Source organism: Clupea harengus, chromosome 11 (assembly GCF_900700415.2).
Source record: "Clupea harengus chromosome 11, Ch_v2.0.2, whole genome shotgun sequence".
In the NCBI taxonomy this organism is placed as follows: Eukaryota; Metazoa; Chordata; class Actinopteri; order Clupeiformes; family Clupeidae; genus Clupea; species Clupea harengus.
Window position 1 is genome coordinate 27003016 of NC_045162.1, and position 24547 is coordinate 27027562.

Genomic DNA, 24547 nt, shown 5'->3' on the forward strand with positions numbered 1-24547 from the left:
CACAAAAAATGACACAAAAGAACAAAAGAAGGAAAAGAAGACAGAGGAAAGCAGTTGAGAGCTGTTCTCTCTCTCTTTCTCTCACCCCCTCTTTCTCTCTCTCTTCTCTTCTCTATCTCTCTCTCTCTCTCTCTCTCTTCTCTATCTCTTTGCTGAGTCCCGGGGCTAATGGTTGTGTCAGCATTTTTCCGGGCGGCTGCAGCAGGGGCTGAGGCACAGAGGGGGTTAATGTGCTCAGGGAGACTTTTGGGGAAGTGGATCGGGGAGAGGAGGGGGGTAGTGGAACACACATTCAGCCATTAGAGACTGTCACTCTTCTGACCCACGTCCCCCTCTCTCCTCTCCTCTCCTCTCTCACCTCCTCACTGAGGCCCCACCACAGGCGACATCTAACCGGGTCTGAGGGGAGGCGCGCGTCTCAAGGTCCGAGCTGTACATTCACACCAATGGTGGTCAACCCCAGTGAATACACACACACACACACACACACACACACACACACACACACACACACACACACACACACACACACACACACACACACACACACATAGAATAACCCTCCCACAATTCTGTCACAACAGCTGTCTTTAGACAGTGTTGCCACCAACCACAATGCTAGAGAAGTAAGCAATGATCTTGTCAACCCTTACACACCCACACCCTCTCTCTCTCACACACACACACACACACACACACACACACACTTACACACATATATAGTGTAACTCTCCCACCTCTCCGTCACAATGGCTCTCCCAAAACACGCATCCCTCCCACTCCCCCCCCTACCCCGCGTCTCCTCTCCCGCCTCTGGGCCTGAGCCGAGGCCACCGCTCCTCCTGTCTGGGAACGGCTCCCACTAACCTCCACGTCTCAGGGCTCCCCTCGCGCCCCTCGCGCCCCCTGAACCTTCAAAGCCGCTCCGCAGCACCAGCACCCCGCCCCGGGCCGGGCCGGAGCAGATAGGAGGCGACACATGTACACACCGCCGCGGCATGAACAAGGGCTGGTAACCAGATACGCCGTCCTTTTTTCTTTTTTTTTACAGAAACCACACAGCACCCACCACACACACACACACACACACACACACACACACACACACACTCCCCCCCCCCCCATTTAAACTAATGTAATCCCCAGTCACTGACACGGTTAACTGCTTCCGTGAGCCGCAGTGGAAAAGCTGTCCCCACTCCAACTCCTGTCTGTGAACAGTGAAAGCGGTGTTGCAGTTCTGTTCTATCCTATCAATGAGCGTATTTTTTTTAACATTATTTCCCCCTGGAAGTGCTCAGGTGTGTATTTGAGTGGTGGTGGGTGGTGTGTGTTCATGTGTGTTCACGTGCGTTTGTGCGCGCATCTTTGACTTACATGTACACACACATTTACATGTACACACACATATACATATACACACACACACACACACACACGCACATTTATACACTTCCTTTCTTTCATATTCCCTTTGGGACTTTGGGGAACGCCAAGGTATTGCTCCAATACACAGAGGATTGCTGCCAAGGACACAGCACACATCAGTCAAGCATCATTAATAGACTAGGTTAGATTAGATTCAACTTTGTTATTGTGTATGGGGAGTATGGGTACACAATCAATGAAATGCAGTAAGCATCTAAGCAGAAGTGCAAAAATATAGTATTATTTAGAGATAATTGCAGGAAAAGTAAGTACTAAAGCATAAGTGAAGCTACGTCTTGCAATATGTACAGTGACGGACAGTGGAGAGTTACAATGTACAAATATAATTAGTGCTGTCAGTAGCTTAAATAAAATCAACTAATTAATCGCACAATTTGTTGTGATTAATCGTTGTTAATCGCCGTTAAAGACTAAAGCTTGTAATGGATATTTAAATGTAAAATCACAGAATTAATGTAAAATCAACACAAAGGAAGTATATTTAAATTGAAACACTAACTATTATTGTTTAATAGCATCTTTTAAACTCTGAACACAGATTATCTCCTGTGAGCTAAAGATTTCCAATAAAACCATCAAAACTGACTGTCGGCCTGAAAGGTATATTTATTCTATGTGTAGCACGTAAAGTATAAAGGGACTTTTATTTGTTTAAACGATGATTGCGATGACGTGGAGAAGCAGAGAAGAGAGAGAGACTCCCGGCGAGAGTGATACTTTGGAGGGAGCTAGCAACAAGGTCAACCAGTCATTTGTGTGCAGCCTGCTGGGTTAGTTGGAAGCTCAAGTGCTCAATAAACTTGCAAGCTTGTGCCTGCGTTAATTTTTTTTAACACCTTAAATATTTCAAATGAATCTCTATAATTAACACGTTCATTTTGACAGCACTGAATATAATATATGTAAATATTCCAAATCCGTATATAGAGAGGACAAGTGGACAGACTTAGCGAAGAGAGTGAAAATGTAGGGTTATGGGCATATGTTCATTTGATTAAGACTATTGAGTAGAAACAGTTGGTTATATGAACAGTGACATTATCTGAACAGTGTAGATTCAGTCTGTGAAAAATATGAATAGTGCAAATAACTTGTTCGTTAGGTACTGTAAATAGTGCAGTCATGAGCACAATGATGTTGTTAGGGGGTGGGGTGGGTCACAGCCTCAAGAAAGAAGCTCATCTTAAACCTGGTACAGGAGGTAGAGAAGTCGTTTAGTAATCAGAAGGTTGCTAGTTCGATTCCCTGTCGAAGCGTCCTTGAGCAAGACGCTGAACCCCGATTTGCTCCTGATGTGCAGTGTGCCATCAGTGTAAATGTAAAATGTGTATACATTCTAAGTCGCACATATGTAAGTCGCTTTGGATAAAAGCGTCTGCTAAATGACTAAATGTAAATGTAATGTAAGCCTGCTGGTGAGGAAGCAAAGACTCTTGTAACGCCTGCCAAATGGGAAGAGGGAAAAAAGTCCCTGGTTGAGGTGGGGGGGCGTCCTTGATGATGTTTCTCTTCCTGCCCAGGCAGCACTTGTGATAAATGTTCTTGATGGTGGGTAACTGGGTGCCGGTGATCCATTGGGCAGCTTTCACTACCCACTGGATGGGCTTTACGGCCTGATGTGGAGCAGTTGCCATACTACACTGAGATGCAATTCATGGGTAGGATCTCAATGGTACAGCTTTAGAAGTCCGCCAGTATCCTGGGACACAGGTGAGCTTTCCTAATGCTCTGTAGGAAGTACAGGTGCTGGTTGTGCCTTTTTGACCAGGATGGATGAGTTCATGGACCAGGTAAGATCATCGGAGAGGTGGATGCCAAGGACCTTGAAGCTTGACACACACACTCTACTACAGGTCTGTTGATGGAGATGGGGGTGTGTGTGCGTGGCTCCTAGCCCCACCTGAAGTCCACGATGATCTCCTAGGACTTCTGGGTGTTAAGCACCAGGTTGTTGTCGGCACACCGCGCGGCCAGGTGCTGGACCCTTATCCCTGCAGGCCATCTGGTCATCACCTCTGATCAGACCTACTACTGTGGTGTCATCTGCGAACTTGATTATGGTGTTGGAACCAGACACAGGAATGCAGTCATGGGCCATCAGGGAGTACGGAAGAGGGCTTAGCATGCACTCGGGGATAGTAAAAGAGAAGAGGTTGTCGAACTTAACTTGACTGTGGTCTATTAGTCAGGAAGTCCAGCTGCAGAAGGATGTGCTCAGCTCGGAGATCAGTTTGGAGGGGATCACAGTGGCAAATGCTGAACTGAAGTCAATGAACAGCACTGACAGCATTTATGACCAGCATTATTTTCTGGAGATGCAGGGAGATCTGGAGATGCAGGGCCTACCAAGGGAGTCAGATGTAAGCATCTCTATGAGCAGTGTGTGTGTGTGTGTGTGTGTGTGTGTGTGTGTGTGTGTGTGTGTGTGTGTGTCTGTGTGTGTCTGTGTGTGTGTGGGGGGGAGGTTCATAACATTAAAGGATGTTGCTCCCACGGAGTGTTTTGAAAACTATGTTTTTCGTTTGCGTTTTCAAAGATTCACATCCACATGACAACGTTTTGAGAGTTCATCCTTGTTCACACGGAAATGCAAAAATTAAGTGAAAACGCTGTTGCTAATTAGATCATTTTAAAATCACATTCCTTGCATAACCTATGCTGCAATTTAAAGTCTACGAGTCAACAAGATGAACTGAGCAATGACACTACGAGACGAGTTAAATCCTATATCCTATCAGCAAAACATGATTAGGCAAACAGGATTTCACCAGTGAGGTGAACCTACCCTGTCTAAAGTTGGTAGGATTTAGCGTCCCTTTATATCAAACAAACCCAGAAAAGGTTTTGGCCACTGAGGTTTCTGATAGATTATGTCCTCTTTGTTAAATTAGAACAAATTGGCTGACAACCATGATGTGTCTGACGAGAGACAAGTAGAGTTTCTATTCATAGCCACAGAGGATATGCTGGAGGCCTTGGAGGGCTCAACTCGGCCTTCGTAAAGAATGAAAGGTGGTTGGATAAAGTTGGGGCTATCGCTTTCAAAAAGCTCAGTTTTCTTCTGCACACACGGCAACGTAAAGGTTGTCTCTAAGGTTGTTTCAAAAACATGCGTTTTCAGGCCCGAAAATGCAGTTGCCATCAGTTTTTGCAAAAAAACTCTGCTGTTTTAACTGTATTCGTGTGGACACTTTTTTAAATCCAGTGTGAGTGCAGACATCTTAATTGTTCTGTTGGTTTGACTGCTTATATGTTTGCCTTGTCTGTGTTTTTATACGTCTACTCCTGGCTGTTTGCCATTGCTTTGTTGGCTCTCTTACCACAAATCAGAGTAGTGCGACAACATCTGTGTTAGCAGGGTGGTGTTCAAGTGATGCAATGGTGAAAAAAAAAAAAGCTTTCAGGGGTATTTTGTTTGTTTGGGTTTCCACCCAAGAACTAGAAAACATTTTACAGTCACTCACACTCACTCACTCTCCTCTTGGCCTCGCCTCGCTTGAGTAATTCCTGACACAGAGTGCGGAGCAGAGGGTGGGGTGGCGGGGTTGTGGGGCTGGTCTGAAGTGACATGGGCTGAGCCTGGGCTGAGACCCAGCGCTGAGAGCGACGTGACCTCAGACTCCGTGCGACAGCGCGAGGAGGAGATGGGGGCCACGACCAAACACAAGCCATTACGCCAAAGAGCCAGAGAGCTCTCAGAAAAGGTGTCCCCGCCACTCGCATTTGACGTGGAGAAATAGAGAGAGAGAGAGAGAGAGAGGGAAAAAGAGACAGCAGGTACATCAACTCAATTATGATGATGCCACTGACTGATTACATTTTCCTCCCTGCCTCATTTTAATAAGTCTGCCTGTCACGGTGAGAGGGAGAGCCAGGGAGAGGAGAGGAGTAGAGGGTGGTGCCGGTGGTGGCGGTGGGTGGGTGTGTGTGGGGGGGGGGGGGGGGGGGGGGTAACTTCTCAGACAGGAGGTGTGGGCTCTTGTCTGTGACGAGGCACGAGTGTCCCAGATGCCAGTCTCCTGGACGGTATCAAACATCTCGGTGGCGGACCCGGCGTGAAATAATCTATACCTACGGGAAGTCAATTAAAATGTGTCAGGGGAGATTAAGAATGGCGTGATGGCTTTTCACCGGGCGGCCTATTCACCCACCAGCATGTGCGTGTGTGTGTGTGTGCGTGCGTGTGTGTGCGTGTTTGTGTGTGTGTGTGTATATTTTGTGTGTGTGTGGGGGGGGAGCATGCGCTATTAAAGACAGGTGGAGGATCTGTGTGAGTATGTGTGTGTATCTATGTGTATGCCCGTGTCTGTGTCAATGTGGATGTCTATAAATGCAAGAGAGAGGTGAGAAGTTTATGTGTCTATGTAAGGAGTGTGCGTGTGTGTGTGTGTGTGTGTGTGTGAGGGCACGCACTTCTTTAAGTGTGTGTGGCGTTAAGGGGGTGTTGCGGGGTGTGGGGTGTGCTCTCCAGTGTCTCTGTATCGCCTTAAAAGCCCCTCATGAATATTTCAGGGCTCCGGCAGCCGGTGGCTCTGGCGTAAGTTTGCGAAGCAGCGTAATGTGCCTGTTTGTACTGAGTGGGGCTCATTTAGGATATCAATTAAATCAAGCGCTGTCAGTCTGATGGCCCACTCAATAGACGGACATCACATTCCCCTCCGCAGATCAACTCGGCTTTGTGTCAACGCACACCCAGGTCCATCCATCTCCCCTCCTCTCCTCTCCTCTCCTCTCCTCTCCTCTCTTCCTCTCCTTAGCTCTCCATCCCCTTATCTCCTGCCTTTCATTCCCTTACTCGGTCTCTCATCTCCTCTCACTCTTTCTCTCCTCCCTCTCTTTCTCTCTGTCTCTCTCCTCTCCTCTCACTGTCTCTCTCTCTTTCTTTCCCTCTCTCTTTCTTTCTTTCTCTCTCTCTCTCTCTCTCTCTCTCGCTCAGGCGGCAGTAACTGAATGCACAAATTACTCTCCCCTCCACCTTTAACTCCCACTAAATCTTTCCCCTTTTCCACTTTGCTGAGCCGGGATATTTTATTCCACCATCAAATATGCATCCCATTAATTAAGTTAAATTACTCCTGACTGCCAAATATCCCTTGCCCCGATGGGTGTCAACACAGAAATGCATGACTGTGAACCTGCGTTGACACGGCCCCACACTTAAATGTGAGTTACAGCCTTCTCGACTCCCATCCGCGGGCATATTACCAGCTACTCCGGGTGCTGAAATTAAGCCGTGCTCTCCCTCTTCCCTCTGAGCTTTTAATAAGTGCACAATGGATGACACGTGCACTTCTGACAAAGAGAGGACTGATATTTTAATTACCGTCTCCTCATTTTTTTTCTCCCTCTCCACCCCCCCCCCCACCCCCCACCTCCTTCTCTCTCTCTGTCTCTATCTCACTCGCTCGCTGTCTCTCCTCCCCCGCCTCATCTTTTAATTGCAGTTGTTAATCACTCATTAACTCCTTTCGCCTTTGGTGTGCGACTCCTAAATCTGGCGACGTCACATTTTCCTCCTCCGCTCGATAGATTCAATCACACCTCACCCTTCAAATGAGAATGTTCACTTCCGTCCTCCAGAGCTAAAAGTCTGGGTTTCTGCTCTCCTTGGATGTTTGGAATCTGAGGAAGGTGATTACGGGCCTTCTTACAAAGCACTCATAAAAATGTGTTCATCAATGTGTTCGTTTTTTACAACATAATAGACATAGTGTTTGCAAACTGCATAGCTACAAATCCATGCTGTTTGTAATTATACTGAGTCATACTGAGATTCGGCAAAATCATTTTTATGCTATTTTGGTTTCACAGTCTCTCAGATATAGCTCATTCAAGTGTATGCATAAATAGGCAGTTTATGTGGTTTTCAGACCTTGACAAGCACTGCAGAAGGGAGAATATGCCACTGAACTGTGTGTGAAACACATACACAAATGACACAGACGATATGACAGTGATATCACACGTGAACAAGTAAATCCATCAGAATGTCAGTTACACAATAAGTACAAAGGCTGATAGGCTGATTGTCCTAATATCCTGATTACTTATACTACAACCTGATTAGACAATGGTGCGAATCTGTTGGTAGGCTGCTTAAAAACAGTATTGAAGCTGAAAGTACAAGGGCAACACTGTCCAAAGGTTGACTTCAACCCAGCTGTGACCACTGGCTTAATGAGTGGCAGTAGTTAAGACTCTGGGGATACCTAACTGTGTATCACATGCTTAAATTGAAGTATAATCTGAGACTGTTGGCGATCCATCATTTGACTGATTAGAGTCAGGCTGGGACTGGCCAGCTAGCCTGACTTTTCAGACAGAAAGCAGGATTTTGACCTGACTTTATGAACGAAGGCTCAGGACTAGAACCCCAGTCTACTTACACAAACAATTAGCTAACAGGTACAATGATCCTTTGTGCAAAGAGTCTGTTCTAAAGAACATTACAGTGCACTTTCATCAGTTTGTATCCACATCTTACACTCCCTCTTGAACATGTGCTGAGAAAGCACTCAACCATCACATTCCTTTCCTGAAGTCTCAGCCAATGAAAAGTTGCCACGGTTTTGCTGATGATCTCGCCCCCTATGAGAGAGAGCTGAACACCTCCTGATTCGGCGGTTTGGCATCGAGTTTGTTTGTATTTTGTTTGATTAAAAGCTAATGTTTTGACCATAAAACCCTCTCAGCTATCCTTCAGAGACCACTAAAGAGAGGCGATGGTTCCCCGATTCCCTGCACAGAATTGTGGGATACTGCCATGGTCTTATTAAAAATCTCCTGGATGGATGACAGAAAGAGAGCTTTCTCTCACGTCCCCTTATTATTGTTTCAAGACAGTGACTCGACTGACTTGCTTACAAAGACGATGAGCCCAACAAAAAAAGTTCACACTACTCTAATTTACACTACAAATCATACTACTGAGGTTGACGACTCGAAGGGAGATAATACCATCTCTCGCACAAGTAGTGAACATGCAATAGCTAAGCAAGCACCACTCTGCTGGCCCATTCAGAATGGACACCTATTAGACTGGGGGCCTAAATGCACATTTACCCGCTACTAGAAACGAATCCATTAAATGAAATAGCGCAAGCGGTTTGATTATGTTCCCACTCCCAGACAATGTTTCCTGGATAAATCGCGTTTATGCCACTCAAGTGACAAAAAATAGTGGCAGCACAATTTCATCTCTGTCATGTGTTTTCATTGATGTGCTCTCACAGCTAAGTCTGGCCTGGTCTGCTTCCTGTTTGTGTTCCCTCCTCTGTGTGCATGAGTGTGTATATGTGTGTCTATATGTCTGTGTGTGTGTGTGTGTGTGTGTCTGTATTTGCAACTGTGTGTGTGTGTGTATTTGCAACTGTGTGTGTGTGTGTGCAGTGTGTGTGAGTCTGTGAGTCTGTGAGCGCATGCATTTTCTCCACCAAAAAAAAAAAAACATTAATTTCACAAACATCAGCCCAAGGCTACTATACAAATCCAATCCATTATGCGACGCTTTATCGTGTTATGAGGGCCTAACCGGCTGTAAAGCTGTCCCTTTCATAAAGAGCGATCGCGGCGCGGAGAGTCAAAACAGAACGGGCTGCCTGCTCGGCCAGCAGACGCTTGCTCATTACCATCAGCCGACTATTGGTGAAAACAGCTCAGTCACATACTTAACCTTTACAGGCCGGCCCTTTCCGTCTTCTTTTTTCCAAAACGACCTTTAGCGTTACTTATTATCATTTCATTTCCGATAATGGTCCGCTAAATTCGGTTAGCCGCATCAAAGCAAAATGTGTTTATATTGGTCAGGGACCCCCTGGTTGAAAAAAAACAATGCTTGATACTGTAGCGGGTTGGCTGCAGTATGGAAAAAAACTGTAAAAGAAGGCCGATGTCCTGCTCTAACTCATGATGCTATTGCTAATGCTTAAGCATGGAACACTGGGTTGGTTCTCGTCGTTCCGGATCTTCCTAGGCCTTTAAATACGTCACTGAAACACAGCATCGTTCCAAATGTTTTGAAAAAAAAAATTAGGCAAAATCTGACGTTTCTAGGGTGGCACGTGCTGTAAACACTTAAAATTCATCGCATGTTGTTCGAAAACATATCAAACGGTATGGCATATTAGGAAATGTCTTTTCCCCCCATGTCACTGGGCCCTAATTTTAGGAGCATTAACTTATTTTAATGGCACGTCCTCAACGGCACACAATGAACTATTAGGAGATAAATCTCGAAAAACAAGCGCATAAATAAATAAACACACAGAGACCAGTTGGAATCACACACAGGCGTGCACACACACACACACACACACACACACACACACACACACACACACAGTAGGAGTGTGTCTCGGGGCAAGGGAGGATGTGGCACTTTGATAATTCTGTGGCTTTCGCAACCCTGCAGCACAAGTGGAAATCCGATGAAGTCGCTAATGCACATGATGATTAAGTGTAACTCAAATACCAACTGTGTTGTTGGGGAACCTGACAGGCCGTAATTTGCTGTATTATATTCCGCGGTTTTAATTGCACGCCACCGACGTCCCTTTGACACGTTATGAAGCAATGATGTACAATTATTTCGAGGGGCGGCGAGAGAGCAGGGGAGTGACATTATAATCATCCTCATAGGGATCCCTTTCTCTTCCCTCTCTTCATCTGCTCAAACTATTACTGTTAAAACGCAGAAGATGATGAAGGGGGGGGGGGGGGAAGAAAAATAAACGCACATAAAAATAGTTTCCCTGGAGTTTTAACAAGATTCTTTTGGAGGATTATAGAGTATCATGTCAAACACAGGGGGGGGATGGGAGGAGGCACACAATAACCTCGGCTCCCGTTAAGTGACAGGTTCCTCTGGATAAGTAGCGCGCTAAGATGCGGCTCTCTCCTGTCACACCCGAAGGCTCAAACACGCACACACACACACACACACACACACAAAATACGGGCATTAACACACACATTACAAAAGGACAAGCCAAGGAGGGCGGAACTGCTGGGCTATTCTGGGGGACCAGCCGAGACACACTCACAGACGTGGGACGTGGGGGACACAAAAGCCAGAAACACTGCAGATCACAGTGGAACAAGCAGGGCTCTAGTACCCAACTTAAATGAAACCGAGACAGATAGAGAGAGAGAAGAAAAAAAGGCGAGGGAGAGAGAGAAAAAGAGGGAGAGAAAGAGTTATCCCTTTGGTGACTAATCTAGAAGTTTTGTGCTAGGGCTACTTTATTTATTCTTAGCTGTTTTTTTTGTATGCATACACATCTCAAAGTTTGGGTCGGGCATCGAGACAGACGAGACTCCTTCACGGATCCAAGGAGGGCCGCGGCCGGGGCCAGCCAAGCGTTGCACAGCGCTTGAGCAGAGATATTAAACCAATGCTTCACAGCATTTAAAATCCTGATGCATAATTTAACACCAACAAACAGCACTGGCCAAGTGGAGCATCTTCAGGGAGAGAGGGAGCAGAGAGCAGGGGGATGGTGGAAGGGTGGGACGGAGGGGTGGAAGGGTGTCCAGGGGGGTAGAAAGTGCTGAATCTAAGGCCTTTTCAGAAAATGATGGAGGAGGGGAAGACGATGCTCATTAAGTGGCTCGCCTGCACTGTGGACACTCAACACTGGGGGAAAAGACAAGAAATCGCCATCCTGAGTGTGTGTGTATGTGTGTGTGTGTGTGTGTGTGTGTGTGTGGGCTGTTTTTTTTTCCCCCCTCCTTCATGTTTTTTTTTTCCAATTAAATATGAAGAATCTTGCAATATTGCTGGTAGGCAATTTGGGGCAATCTACAAACTGGTATTTCATTTTTTTTTTTTCTTTTCTGCTGTTTGTGCAGGTTGTGTCTTTATAGCCCGCTTCAAGAAGATCAATCAGGTTCATATTTTGGTAATGTCATTGCTGTGGAACATACTCTTTTGCATTTTGGAAAAATATTGTCTTTAATTACGATTTTTTTTTTTCCAGGCTGGGTCTCCCTCTAGGAAGGAACTAATTGCTTTTCCCCATTAAGCTTCCCATACATTTTACACTCCAATAAAATAATAATTGGTTGATGTGCGCAAAAGAGTAAACTAGAGGGGGGGGGGGGGGGGGCAACATCACATAGTGAGCTCAAGCACACACTCCTGCTTCTTCATGATGCTTTAATTATCCAGAAGCGAGCTGACAGGCACAGACCTGAGAGACAGACGGGGTGTGTTACAGGAGGTAAAAAAAAGAAAACCGGCAGGAAGAAGAGCTCACATTGTGCGATGGACACAAGACTAGTCCTGTGATCTCATGCTTACATAAGAACAAGGAGTGGCAGAGCCACACCAACATGGAAACAAATAGAAAGAGAAAGAAAGTGAGTGGGGGTAGAAAGAGATACAGAGAGGGACAGGGATAGAGAGAGAGAGAGAGAGAGAGAGAGAGAGAGGGAGAAAGAGAGAGAGAAGGCTCTATATGTACAGGTCCCTGCTGTCAACTGACTGGCAGCAGGGTCAAAGTTGCCATCCTGTCCTGGCCTTGATTTGCATTTGTTAATTACATGCCAAAACAATATCTTTAAGTATCAACAACTTCCCAGGTTCCTCAGCTGCAAGGCATCCCTGTGTGGCCTTGGGGGGGGGGGGGGGGCTCTGACAGCTGTGGAGACCAGTGGGACGGAGTGCAGAGCGGCCTCTGTCGTTTGCACACGGTGTCAAAACACAACAGGCCCCGCGCACCTCCATCTCACAAAGGACGACACGGATCAATGAGCGAAAGGTGGGGAGGAATTAGAGGACTTCTGATTGAATTTTCTAGAACACTGATGGGCCTTATTGCTCGTTAAGCTCTCAGGCTCAGACAGTTGTGTTCCTGGGTAAGTCACTGCTGTTGCCTTTAATCGGATTGCTTTGTTCGGTTTTGATATCAACACTCATCCAAAAAAAAAAAGGTGCTTCCTCCGGATCACGGTGCCCTCCGCCTTATAAGTACACGGAGGAATATCTAATATCAATGCTATAATCTTGTTTTCTGGGTCATGCTGAGAGAGAAAACGAAAAAAAAAAAAGAATGGAGGCAATGAGATGAAGAAGAAAAAAGAAAAGTTCCAAAACACATTACCTGGAATGCAACCCCGGCCATTAAAAGAATGCTTCTGCTCTTAAGATTAAGGAAAGAGGAAAAGCGTTTTTTATCATCTCATTTAAATACCAAACGCACCAAGCGAGCGAATCTGGCCTTAATTACGCCATCCTGTGCCGCGGTCTTTTGTTTGCTGCTCTTTAGCGAAAGGCGTAGTGGTGGCTGAGCCATCCGTCAGCCAGGGAGCGAGCTCCGGGGCTATTCGTCACTGGCGGCGGGCCACGCTCTGCGGACGGGCCCCTTTTCCGTTCGCATGATTTGTGAAAGCCAAACCTGTATTTAGTAAACCTGTTCGGGGAGGGGAGGTGTGAAACAACTTCTCTATCAGGTAGACAGGCAAGTGCGGTGGAGAATTCTTTTTTTTTCACGTTTGCTGTGTGTGTTTGCTTACATGTGAGTGGTTTGTGTGTGGTAGTAGGGATACAACATTTATTTTGTGTATCTGTGTTTGAGTGGGTGCGTAAGTGTGTGTGAGTGTGTGTGTGTGTGTGTGTGTGTAGGGGTGTGTGTGCGTGTTTTAATCATACACTTGGCCAAAGACCTAACACATTTATAGCACTTGAGAAAACAGCTTTAGCTGGAGGGTCTGCAGAACGTGAACCTTTTTTCTCATTAAGGCCTGAGCTGTGTTTAACTGAGCCCACTCCACCCACCCCCACCCCACCCCCCTGCTCGAATGTGGCAGAAACACAACCCAAAAAAAAAAGGCCAAGTAAACTTAATGGAACAATTCTAACACACTTTACCACAAATTACTGAGGAAGCAAGTAAGTAACTAAACATCTTGGTGTGTGTGTGTCACCATGGAAACAGATTACCAGTGCACAGGAAAGGGGACTGAATTGCACGTACTTGGGCACGACCCCCAGCTAAAAGGGAAGCGATGGCTGTGGTACTCACCCGCAGACGTGGCACTTGTATTCCCTCATTCCCAGGTGTCGTTTCACGTGGTTGCGAGCGTCGCCGAGCTGGGCAGTGGCGAAGTTACAGATCTTACAGCGGAAGGGTTTGGATCCTGTAGAGAGGGATGAGGGAAAACAACGTCAACTCTTTTGACACTCAAGGCACTCCCATACCCAACCACTGCACACCAAAGAATCACCAAGGTGAAATATAAATGACGGGCCTCGTGGGGCATATTCCTCACACTGTGTCAAGATAACCAACTTTGCGGAAATTCTCCAGTGAAGTGTATACGGTTAACTTTTTTAAACAAATGGGGTTGCTTTGAAATTAAAAGCACAACCTCACATAAATCTGAATTTTTTTAAAAACCTAAATTGCGTTCATCACTTTCCTCTGACCTAGATTTGAACAGCAGATAGTTAAAGCTCTGGGCCTTGCTCTCGCTCCCGCTCAAGCTCCCTCCTTTTCTCTCCTCCTCCTTCCCTTCCCTTTCCTTTCCTTAGCGACTGGGTGTGTAAATTGGATTCAAAGGTCAGGTTGAAAACGTAAATCAATCCAAAGTGTGCTCGCCACCCAGTTCCATCATTTAGGCACTAATCACTCTGCCACGGTCGCTGGAGAAGTTTACTGCTAATTAATGTCATTTATAAATCTGCACAGGGAGGGGCTTGCTTTGAGAGAGTGCTTCAGTCTTCCTTTGCCATTGGTCATTAAAGAGCAGTGCTGTAGTATGGACTGTAAGGAGCTGGACCAGACTCGGGAGGGTGCGAGTGGAGCTGACGAGCAGTTCTACACAGAAGACCCCTGGAAGAAAAACTCGGCTGGGTTTCCGTGGAGGCCATTTTTATTGTGGAAACGGCAAGCCTATCACTCATCTCACTTAGAAACTCTAAATGCATTTAGGTGGAGATATGAGTAACCCCTCCTCGTAGCAAATATCCAACGACGTTGTGCAATATTTATTCCAGGAGAGCCCACTGATTTGATTAAGCACTTTGTGTAGATTACTAATACGTTCATGCGCGGTTCACTTGCCACAGGCTCGCTGCACGACACATCGAATCTTAATGCCATAACGAAGATTGAAAGCCAAGCGCGCGCTAACAAGTCCCACAAATGGGCGAGAGAGAGAGAGAGAGAGAGCGAGCGGGGTGTGTGTGTTTCACAGCTGAGTGGCAGCAGATCGGAAGGCTCTCCTCACTCCACCGCAACACACCCATCAAGCCCTCGCGCCCCATCACTGTGTCGAGGTGGTGGAGGCGGCTACCTCCACCGGTGGGATCGTAGAGTAGAAAAAAAGGCAGCCAGATGGCCCCGGTGCGTATGAAACATGGCAGGGGAAGAGAGATGTTACATCTCTCAGTCGTCGCTTCATATCAAATTATAATTCCAGCGCTCCACTTAAGCAGTCTGTCGTGGGAAGCTGAAATCGACCATCAATGCGGTGTCATGTTAAATTAATACCGTTGCGCTCGACGGTAATGTGATGTTCTCACGTCTGGGTTGGGACTCGGGATGACTAATTCATCTCCGTAAAAACCTCCATTCCTCCTGAAGAAAAAAAAAAAAAAAGCCAAGTTCACTCTAGCCTCAACCTTTTTTTTTTTCCTGCATTTTAAAAGAATAACGGAGGATTCCAGTCATGCTTGGGACAGTGAAATTAAGTGTAAAAACAACATGAAACTAAATAAATGAATCAAGATATTATGACTTGGAAGTAAAACATTGGCTTGTGTATTACATGGGGTGCGCAGTTATACCCTCTGGGCTACAATGCAAAGGTGTCTAATCTAACAGTAGGGAGGAGAAACAAAAACAAATACATCAAGGAATCCTTTCCAAGTGTCCTCAGACTTGAGAGGGAAGGGAGAGAGGCTCCGTATATGTGTGCGTTCAGTGCCTGTGTAGCCATTACTCTCCCCCACCCAGGATCACCAAAGGTCGGACAGCTCTTTTCAGTGAAAAAGTGACCAATTTAGCTCAAAATGCAAATCTAGCTTTGTCCTCACTGGAGGAAAAAAAAAAAAGGGCTTTTTTCAGGGGACAAATTGACAAATACTTGTAAAGCCTCCCACCATCGCCTGATTTCACTAATTAATCAACTAAATAAAACCCTGGCTTAATTAAAATTATCTGGATGTGCTCCCAGCACAAATACTGGCGGACCTCACAGCCACAGTCCACAGCCGCAGAGAAAAAGTTTCTCAGAATAAATGACCAGCAACAGAAAAGTGACTAATTCCATGTAATGAAGGAACGTAATAATAATAATCATCATCATCATTCTGTCAGGACCAAAAAAAAAGTGTGCATTCCACAAATAACGATAATGTTTCAAATAGCCCAAGTCAGCGGACGGAGCCTACAAAACACACACATAAAAGAAGACCCTGTTTACTTGAGACATGAATTTGCCCTTGATTTTGATGAACACTTCGGTTCGGTTGTCACTTTTTTCATTTTCTTAAGTAGCACACTTCCATAAGGCAAGTGAACTATGAAGCACCATCATCCTTTCCACGTGATAAAAGGTAAATCCGGCAGGAGTTAAAATGGGGCACGAACAAAGGATTAATCCTGTTTTGGACAAACATAAAAAAAAAAATGGGCAGATTTACATAAACATGAAGTATGTACGTGTTGTGATGTTAATTCCATTTTTATTTTGTTCCTATCTTTTCAGTGATGCATGTGCAGGATAATGCAATCTCTTGAATTGCAATACCTTGATAATGTCACGCTGGCACACTACAGCAATATAACACATATGAAACATTGTCTCTTTATTGTGTTGTGGTACTCAGGCAAAGAAACAATAACTCCCAATACCTCAATGTCTCACCTCAAGACCTACGCTACGTAATATCAGAAAACATCCCCTTCCTGTGTTCCCTCACTTGCTTATCACCCATCTTATTTTCTCTGTTCTATAATATTAACAGAATCACTACAGCTAAATGACTAACACCAACTCTCACCCAGAGATAGATAGACACAACTATACGCTACAATTAAAGTCCCATTTAAGTTTCAGCCCAATGGAGGGACGGACTGAGGGGAAGCAGAAAGGGGCATTTATTGATGGCGCCCTCACTTCTTGTTCCTGCATTAAGTTGATTTTAAAAGCAATTAATACACATCGTCAAGGAAGAGTAATGGAGAAGCCCTCTGTTCTTAACCTGCTGGACGTTTCCCAGTCACATCCCTGACCAGCTCAGCCCTGCTTTGCATTATAAATAGGCAGAAGAAGCCTTAATGGATTGGGGATAATCGGCTAACCACAAACCTGGACACATACATGTGCATATCTCTCTCTCACACACACACACACACACACACACGTACACGTACACACAGGGGAAATTAATGGCTTTGACAATGTCCACATTGATTATTTTAAATTATTATCCTACCTCTCTTTTGGGTTGCCTGTGCTTTTAGCTGCCGCCCTAACACGTTTATCGAGACTTATTGGCTATAATTACAACTGAATCCTGGAAATGGACACATCAATTATGAGTCAAACATGTCTTTGGCCAGGCGTTGCTCAGGGAATCCTTATCTGGAGTCCATTAGTGTCTCTCCTGCTAGAGCTTGATCCAGATACTTTTACCTTTTCTTAAAGTTGCCAACACCATGTATACTGCAGCTTTAGTAGACTACACATTAGACAACTGGGAGGCTAACACGATTCATAAATAAAAAATATAGATATGGAGGAGAGAGTAGTAGTTTGTTTTTAAAAAAAAAACAAGCGTTTGATGGCTTCAAACAACTGTCCAATCTATGGTGCAACTGTGTTTGTGGTGTAGGCAAAAAAAAAACACATAGGCGGCTATCTAACTAGATGGCAATGAATCACTCTAATGATAACTGCACACAAGACATGTGTAATGTATAGAATGAATGCATACCTGTATGGGTGCGCACGTGGGCAAGGAAGGCCATGGAGTTGCTGCTCTTGCACACCTTGCCGCAGTGCTTGCACACGCTGCCCTGGTTCTCCTCGCGTTCGCGGTTGATCTGCTCCGTGTCCTCCAGAACGTACTTGTTGACCTCCCGCAGCAGCTCCTCGTGCTTCTCTTTGATGTGCACAAACAGTTCCTGCTCCGTCTCGAAGGGGTCGTTGCACTTGACGCACTTGAAGGTGGCACCACCCTCGGGGAGCTCCTCAATGCTGGCCTGCTCGTTGCGGAGGTGAGCCGCGCTCGTCAGGTGTTGGTGCAGGTTACTCTCGGTGTAGAAGGACTTGCCACATAACAGGCAATGAAAGTGCTTGTCTTTTGATGGGTGTTTCATTGAGATGTGAACATTTAGACCACTAAGGCCATCGGCCATGAAGCCACAGTCCTCACACCTGATTCGCTGACCAGGTGTCAACCCCCGAGTAGCGGGGCACAGTGATTTGCTTCTCCGGACTTTCATAGGACTGGAGACACCAGTCACCATAATACTGCTAGTAGCACCTCCTAAACTTGTGATGCCATCCTGCTGGGTTGACTCACCTTCCTGCAAACCCTTCAGAGCGATGATACATGAATCAAACGGGATTGCTCTGACCAACTGCTTATCGGCAAAAGAGCCGTCACATTTGCCCTCGATCAGATCTTCCTCTTCCTCATCATAATCATCCAAGCCTTCCTCCTCTGGCTCTGTTTCCCTTTCTAGAGTGTCCTTCACAGGTGGGGCATCCAGGACTGTTTCGGTGTCATTTGGGTCTAGTTTTATTGTAACTGCATCTTCGGTCACAGCAGAGTCTTGGGCCACTTCGTGACCTTTTATCTCAGACACTTTTTCATCATTCACACCATCCTCCGAGGTCACTGTTTCTTTTACTTGATCACCGGAAACCTCAGCGTTTGGTGTAACAGCAGTTTGATCAGGAACAGATTCACAGTGTTCCGATTCTGCTTCTGATGCCTGGACTTGCTCCGTAGCAGGAGGCTCTACAAGCACTACAAGCTCAGCAGCATTGCGTAGCTTTTCACTGTTGTTCGATGCATCAACGTCTTTCCCTGAGCTCCTTTCTTGATAGAGCTGACTCTTCTGTTTGTGCTTGTCTGTGGACGCGTGGCGTGACATCTCTCTGCGGGTCACTGCGTAGTAGTTGCACGCCAGGCACACAAACTCGAAATCTTTGGTGTGCTTCCTCTTTACGTGGAGTTCAAGTGATGGAATGGAGTGGGCCACGAAGTCACAGTGCGCACAAGAATTGACCGAGTCATACTTGCTCTTCTTCAGGGGAAAGCTATTTGCGTTTGGGCTGCTCTGAGCGTCAGATTTGTCTGTTGTTTGGGAAGGCGTCTCACTATCTGCCACTGACTCTGCCATGGTAGCATCTCCTTCAGATTGGCTAGTCCCTACATCATCGGGCCCATCCACTTGCATTGCCTCGTCCTCACCATCTTTTCCAGCTTGGTTCACGCTCAGAACTTGTACGACAGCGTCTGCACTGCCAGCAGCCTCGGAACGCTTAAGGTGCTTTTTGGTGACACAGTGACGGTCCATATCCCCTTTTGTCACACAGTAATAGCTGCAGAGTTTGCAAGCATAGCTGTACTGGTGACTGTGCCTGCGACGTATGTGCACACTAAGGTTAGTTGCGTTGGAAGCGACGAGCCCACAGTAGTGGCATGTTGTTACGTTTGCCACCTTTGGTCTTCCCCTCTTCCTTTTGGCTGGGGAGCCATCCTCGCTCTTCTCATCAGTGGACACGGCTTCCACTGCTTGCTCTGCTTCCTGCATCTCATCAATCCCAGCTTCCTTCACGTCCTCAGGTGCTTCGCCATCCGCGTCTGCCCCCCCATCACTCGTCCTCTGGACATTCTGCGACAGGATCACCAAAACCTTCTCGACGCAGTCCTCGTACGAGGCTCCTATGTTTTTCTCCTTGGCAACCCGTTGATGGGCTTCGCCGGCTAAGTGGGCCTCCATGCCCTCAGTGGTGGCAGTGTAATAGTGGCAGGCCTTGCAGTGGAAGCGGTGCTCAGCTGGGTGCTTCAGTCTAGCGTGACTCTCCAGTAGGGCGGAAGTGCTGGCCCTGAAAGCACAGCTCCCGCACTGCAGCTGTGGCCTGCCGCTGGCTGAGCGCTTTACTGCCCGAGTCGGAGTTGCCTGAGCACCTCCACGCTGGTCCTGCTGCTCCTCCGTCTCATTACGATCCGGAGGGAGCAAAGGCCTCGACGTCTCACTGTTTTCTGCGACTCTTCTTTTGTGCTTATTGCTCACACAGTGCTTTTCGTAATCGCATTTGGCGACGCAGGCATAGGAGCACAGCTCACAGAAATAGCTCATCTCTTTTGTGTGGCGTCTCTTGACATGAGTCACCAGACTGGGCTTGTCCCGAAACTCATGGCCACAGTGGGTGCACGCATGCACAGTCCTGGGTTTTGGTCCCCGTTTTCCTATCTTTTTCGGACACTCTCCCTCGTTCAAGTCGCTCTCTTTGAATGTGTCAGAACTGGGCTCTGATTTTGTTTGGCTTTCCCCATGTTCACGTATCTCTTCTGTAGAGGACATTTCCTTTCCATCTAAAACCTGTCCAGTCCCTCCAGCAGAAGGATCAACCATCTCCAGGAGCAACTGGGTGGGGCTGACATGTCTACTTTCAGTGCTTTCAGTCTGCTCTTCTGAACTCACAGCTTCACCTGGAGGTGGCAGCCCCGAATCTTTGCAATCTGCAACTGCACTTTCGTCCTGTTGACGTGACGTTAAGGTCACTATAGCCTGTGGATTGTGTTCTTCATGTTGTGAGCTCTTCTTGTCATCACGTCTCTTAGCTGTGACGGAAACAGCTTTTGATACCTCTTTGTTGGTCTTCCTGCCCTGGGCACTTTCACTCCGAGAACCACCACCTCTGCGGAAATGCTTTCTTTTAGCATGAATCTTCAGGGCAGTTGGGGTTTTTGCTACAAAGTCACACAGAGAGCAAGTACAGTCATCATCTCTCTCTTTAGTGGGAGCTATGTTCGGCTGCTTGTGTTCACCAGAATCCTGCACTGCCGAGGACTGGGACTCCTCAGGTCTGTGTGATGTAGAACATCCACTGGTGACCTCATCTTCCTTTGAAGGTGTGGTAGGAATTTCAGCTGCTTCCGTTTCAACTCTGGAACTACTTCCTGGGTCACTATGAGGCTCTTCATCTTTGTTTCCATCTTCAGTTAGCTCTTTCGCAGATCGAAGTTTTCTTTTTGGCCTTGTGTCCATTTTAATGGCTCTTCGCCTTTATTCTGCAAAGACAAAAGATAACTTTTAGGATGTTAATATATAACTGACCTTTAGAATTATACATAAATAATGTACATTTCGTTGCCTCTGTACTTGTACTCTGTGCAATGACAATAAATTGAATCCAATCCCATAAACAAAAGTGAAAGCTTTACTGGCTGTTCTAAGCGTTCTTAAAAATTCCTCTAGGTGTATTTTCTTAACTGTTCTATAGCCACTGTTTTGTCGCCATCTAGTGCTCATCTTAGAAAATATTCAAAAAGGTAATAAGTTGCACTAACTCAAAGCAGTTCTCAATACTCAACATTTGTAAATACTCAAATACAAATAATATATGTCCATTGAAGCATGAATGAAAGTTTTGCAATGATAATACCCTTACACTTTTATGAACACAGCTTGACTTTTTTTAAATGTAGTCCCACATCCTAATACATTTTATATGAGGTTACCATCATTAAAATAATACAGTTGGTCACATATGCTTCCATTCATTACAAACACAATAGTTTTCTCTAATTAGAAATCATAATACCATTAAAATAGGTGAAAATTTAAGATCATATCGCATCAATCCATTTCATATTTCTAAATGTACAGTGCACTTCTATCATTTTTTTTATAGCTTTCATATTACACCACAGAAAATGTGTAACAGTCTGCAGTGGAGCATAGGACCATAATAATAATGATGATGATGATGATGATGATGATGATGATGGTGGTGGTGGTGGTGGTGGAGGTGGAGGTAAACGTAACCCTGGTGATGGCACTGCTCTGTCAGATGTCATGTCAGATTGCCCCTCTCTTCTGAAGGCCTGCTGCTGCCTCCCATTTCCCCTCTGAGCCTGATCGCTATAGCCTAATTACCATGCAGCATAGAGGACTCCATTAGGCGTGCCAGACCCCACCTCGCATTCAGACATTCTGCACCTAATGACACATACAATACTACAGACCCCCACAGCTGTGCTCCATAAACACAATGAGCCGTATTCATAAAGCATTTTTCCTCACCAAGACATTCGTCCAGGGGAAGAAATAAGGTTTTCCGGGAAAATATGGAGGGGAAAAAATCTAAGGGGAAAAAGTATAATGGGCCATGAACAAATATCACTGAGGCCCTTTTTCAAACATCTAAGCCCGGGCTAGTTTATTCTAGGATACTGAAAAAGGAATTCATATGGCTTTGTTATTATAAATATGTAAAAATATATGAACAAATTTCACTCTTTTCCATTACACGGCTTTTAAATTGCCAGAGTTGTCTTTCATTAGGCCATTTTGTCTTACTATGTTTTAAAGTCATGAAACGTGTTCAGTCAGTTCAAAAGCATGTGTACTCTACATTTAAGAAGTTAACATACTGTTAAAAGGAAGAGAGATCTGAGTTTGAACAGAAAGCATGGACTGTTGCATTCTGCCATGGACAGATACGGCTTACGGTGGCACAATATGATTTCTCCTTTAAAGGTGCAGCATACTCTTTGAACTGATGAGAACCATACAATGTTTGATCTAAAATGTATTAAAGTTTACTAAAGATCAATTAATAAATCTAAGGGACTATGGACACCTTTCTCCACCTTGACCAGTAAAGACTGACAGATATTCTAGTTCATCCTCAAACGCCCTGAGCCCGACATCACTTCATCTTGGTAAGTGTGTTCAGTGTGGTGTGACGTGGAAAATGAGAAGTTCTTATACAGACACAACATCCACCCTGTAGTATCAAAACATTCTTATCAACCATCTGAGACACGACAGAAGAAGAAGGAAGCTACTATTGGTACACTTTTACATAACCAGTGAGTCTTTCAAAGGCAGTGATAATACATTTGAAAAGGTGTATTCCAGTTTGTTTGTGTTAGTTAAGTTATTACGCTTTTTCCCAGACTGTCTCCAGACTGTGTAATGTGCCAATAAAGCCAACGGTTTCAAGTTACGTTTTCCGTGAACTGGCACACTGAAAAAAAAAACTGTGCAAATATAAAACCCAAAACATAAATGCCAGTATGTCCAGCATTGGAATTAACGTAAATCATCACCTGTCGTGGAAATGTTTCTGTGAGCTCTCCTACTTGAAGTAAACATCCACTCACAAATGTGCCGTTCATATATACAGTCATATACACATTTAATATTTCTTCCACCTACACACGGGTGTTGAGTAGGGATTAGATGAACTGGCATTCCCCGTTTCCTGGACTACCACAACTATATATGACAAGGTCAATACAAAGGATTGCAAAAAAATGATTTCAATATGTCTTCATCAGCAGAGAAACCATTCGATTCTGATTAATAAAAGCAGTCGTATGGACTGCTACCTGGTTTGTTGACTTTGTACTGATGAAAAAAATTAAGCTTTCTGCATAACAATAACATTTTAATTAAATGATTACTGATGCCACAGAATCTGATACAATTTGCAATATGATCTGATACCTGCAACCACTGTAAAGCAGTGTGTAATGATTGCTTGTGTGCTACAAATCTTTGTCTATGCCTTTCCCCCAGTTAGTGGCACTTTCATGACTTTCAGGTTTTCCAATGGGACCCTTGTATAAGTTTTAGTAACCGCTGTGCATCAAGTGTAGTGTAACAGTCCTATGCCCTGTAGGAAAACAGGTTGTCTGATCAGTCGACTCTATTATAGCGGGATGGCAGAGGAACAATTGTATGCGGAAGTTTGGGGTCCCAGGGGAAATTACATTTGGGATTTTTCAAAGCTAAAAGGAGTAACTACAATGCCTGCAGCAGACAGACAAAAATAAAATGAACTCATTTTGAAATGATAATGCAGTGTCACTTTTTATTTCAAGAACTGTATATTGGATATCAGTTGCTCAACAGGCTACATTTAAACACTATTGCATGGGAATGTGTGTGGCTATAATGAGTACAGCATGTAATATTGCTTTTATAGACAACTTTAAAAGTGTTCACTATTGCCAAGTCATCTGATAACAGGTTAGCAATGTAAAACAGAATGACAGACTGTAAAATGTTAAAGCGTTGCAAATGCAAATATAAGGAAAACAGGAAACTGTTGTCCAAACAAATGACACTAATGGTTGGAAACCTTCCCTTTTTAGCATTACTTCAGAGTTGCATTGTTGTTGCTTTAGTGAGCATTTTCACTTTTAACAGGAAAAACTATCAAGTGCACGTCCTTTCACTGCACGGGGGTGGGGACTTGAAGGCACCAAGAAAACTTGTTAAGAGCCTTTTAGTGTCTCATCTGTCACTAGGAATTATTTGGACCGCTAATTGCAAAAAACTAGCCGAATGACATCCGAACTACTATAATAGAATCAGATTAATTACAAATAGCCTAGTTTTAGTCAGGTGGGATTCACAGTCAGTGTTACCATGAAGGAAATACACGGCAAGTCATCAATTACAGTGAGAACTCGTATAATGTAACGTTTGTTGCTTTATTGATGATGGTCTGCCACAGGCGGCTACTGTATATTTCAACCTGGATAGCTAATTACTCTTCAAAGGAACTGCAGCAAGGTAAATTCGTTGTTAAGTTTGGTAGCTAGGTAGCATAGGTACAGTAGTTCAAACCCAGCACATGGCTTAAGGTAATGTTTTGTGTCCATAGTCACATTTCATCACATTTCATGATGTGTCCTCGCCGACGTGCTGCCGGTGTTGGTTTTTGGCTCACCGGTACTCGTGTTAGCACCCTAACTCATTTCCGTATTTCGAAGTAAGGTTGCCTACACCTAGCTACATGACATTCCGAACTCTGACAGTATAGCAGCTGCCATTATTTCGCATATGACAACTCTTTAATCTAACAATACTAGCTAATTACTTCAAAGATCAGT

The 24547-nt window shown here is 45.1% G+C and overlaps 1 protein-coding gene across 1 annotated transcript in view; it reads right to left on the reverse strand.

Annotated features, from left to right (window-relative positions):
• znf407 (zinc finger protein 407) overlaps positions 1–24547 on the reverse strand; it is a 144330-nt gene that overhangs the window by 118938 nt on the left and 845 nt on the right. The window contains exons 2-3 of the mRNA XM_012820437.3: positions 17393–20707; positions 13473–13587 (exon numbers count right to left, since the gene is read on the reverse strand). Coding sequence (XP_012675891.2) covers positions 13473–13587; positions 17393–20684 — 3407 coding nt within the window. The 5' untranslated portion in view covers positions 20685–20707. The remainder of the gene's footprint in view (positions 1–13472; positions 13588–17392; positions 20708–24547) is intronic.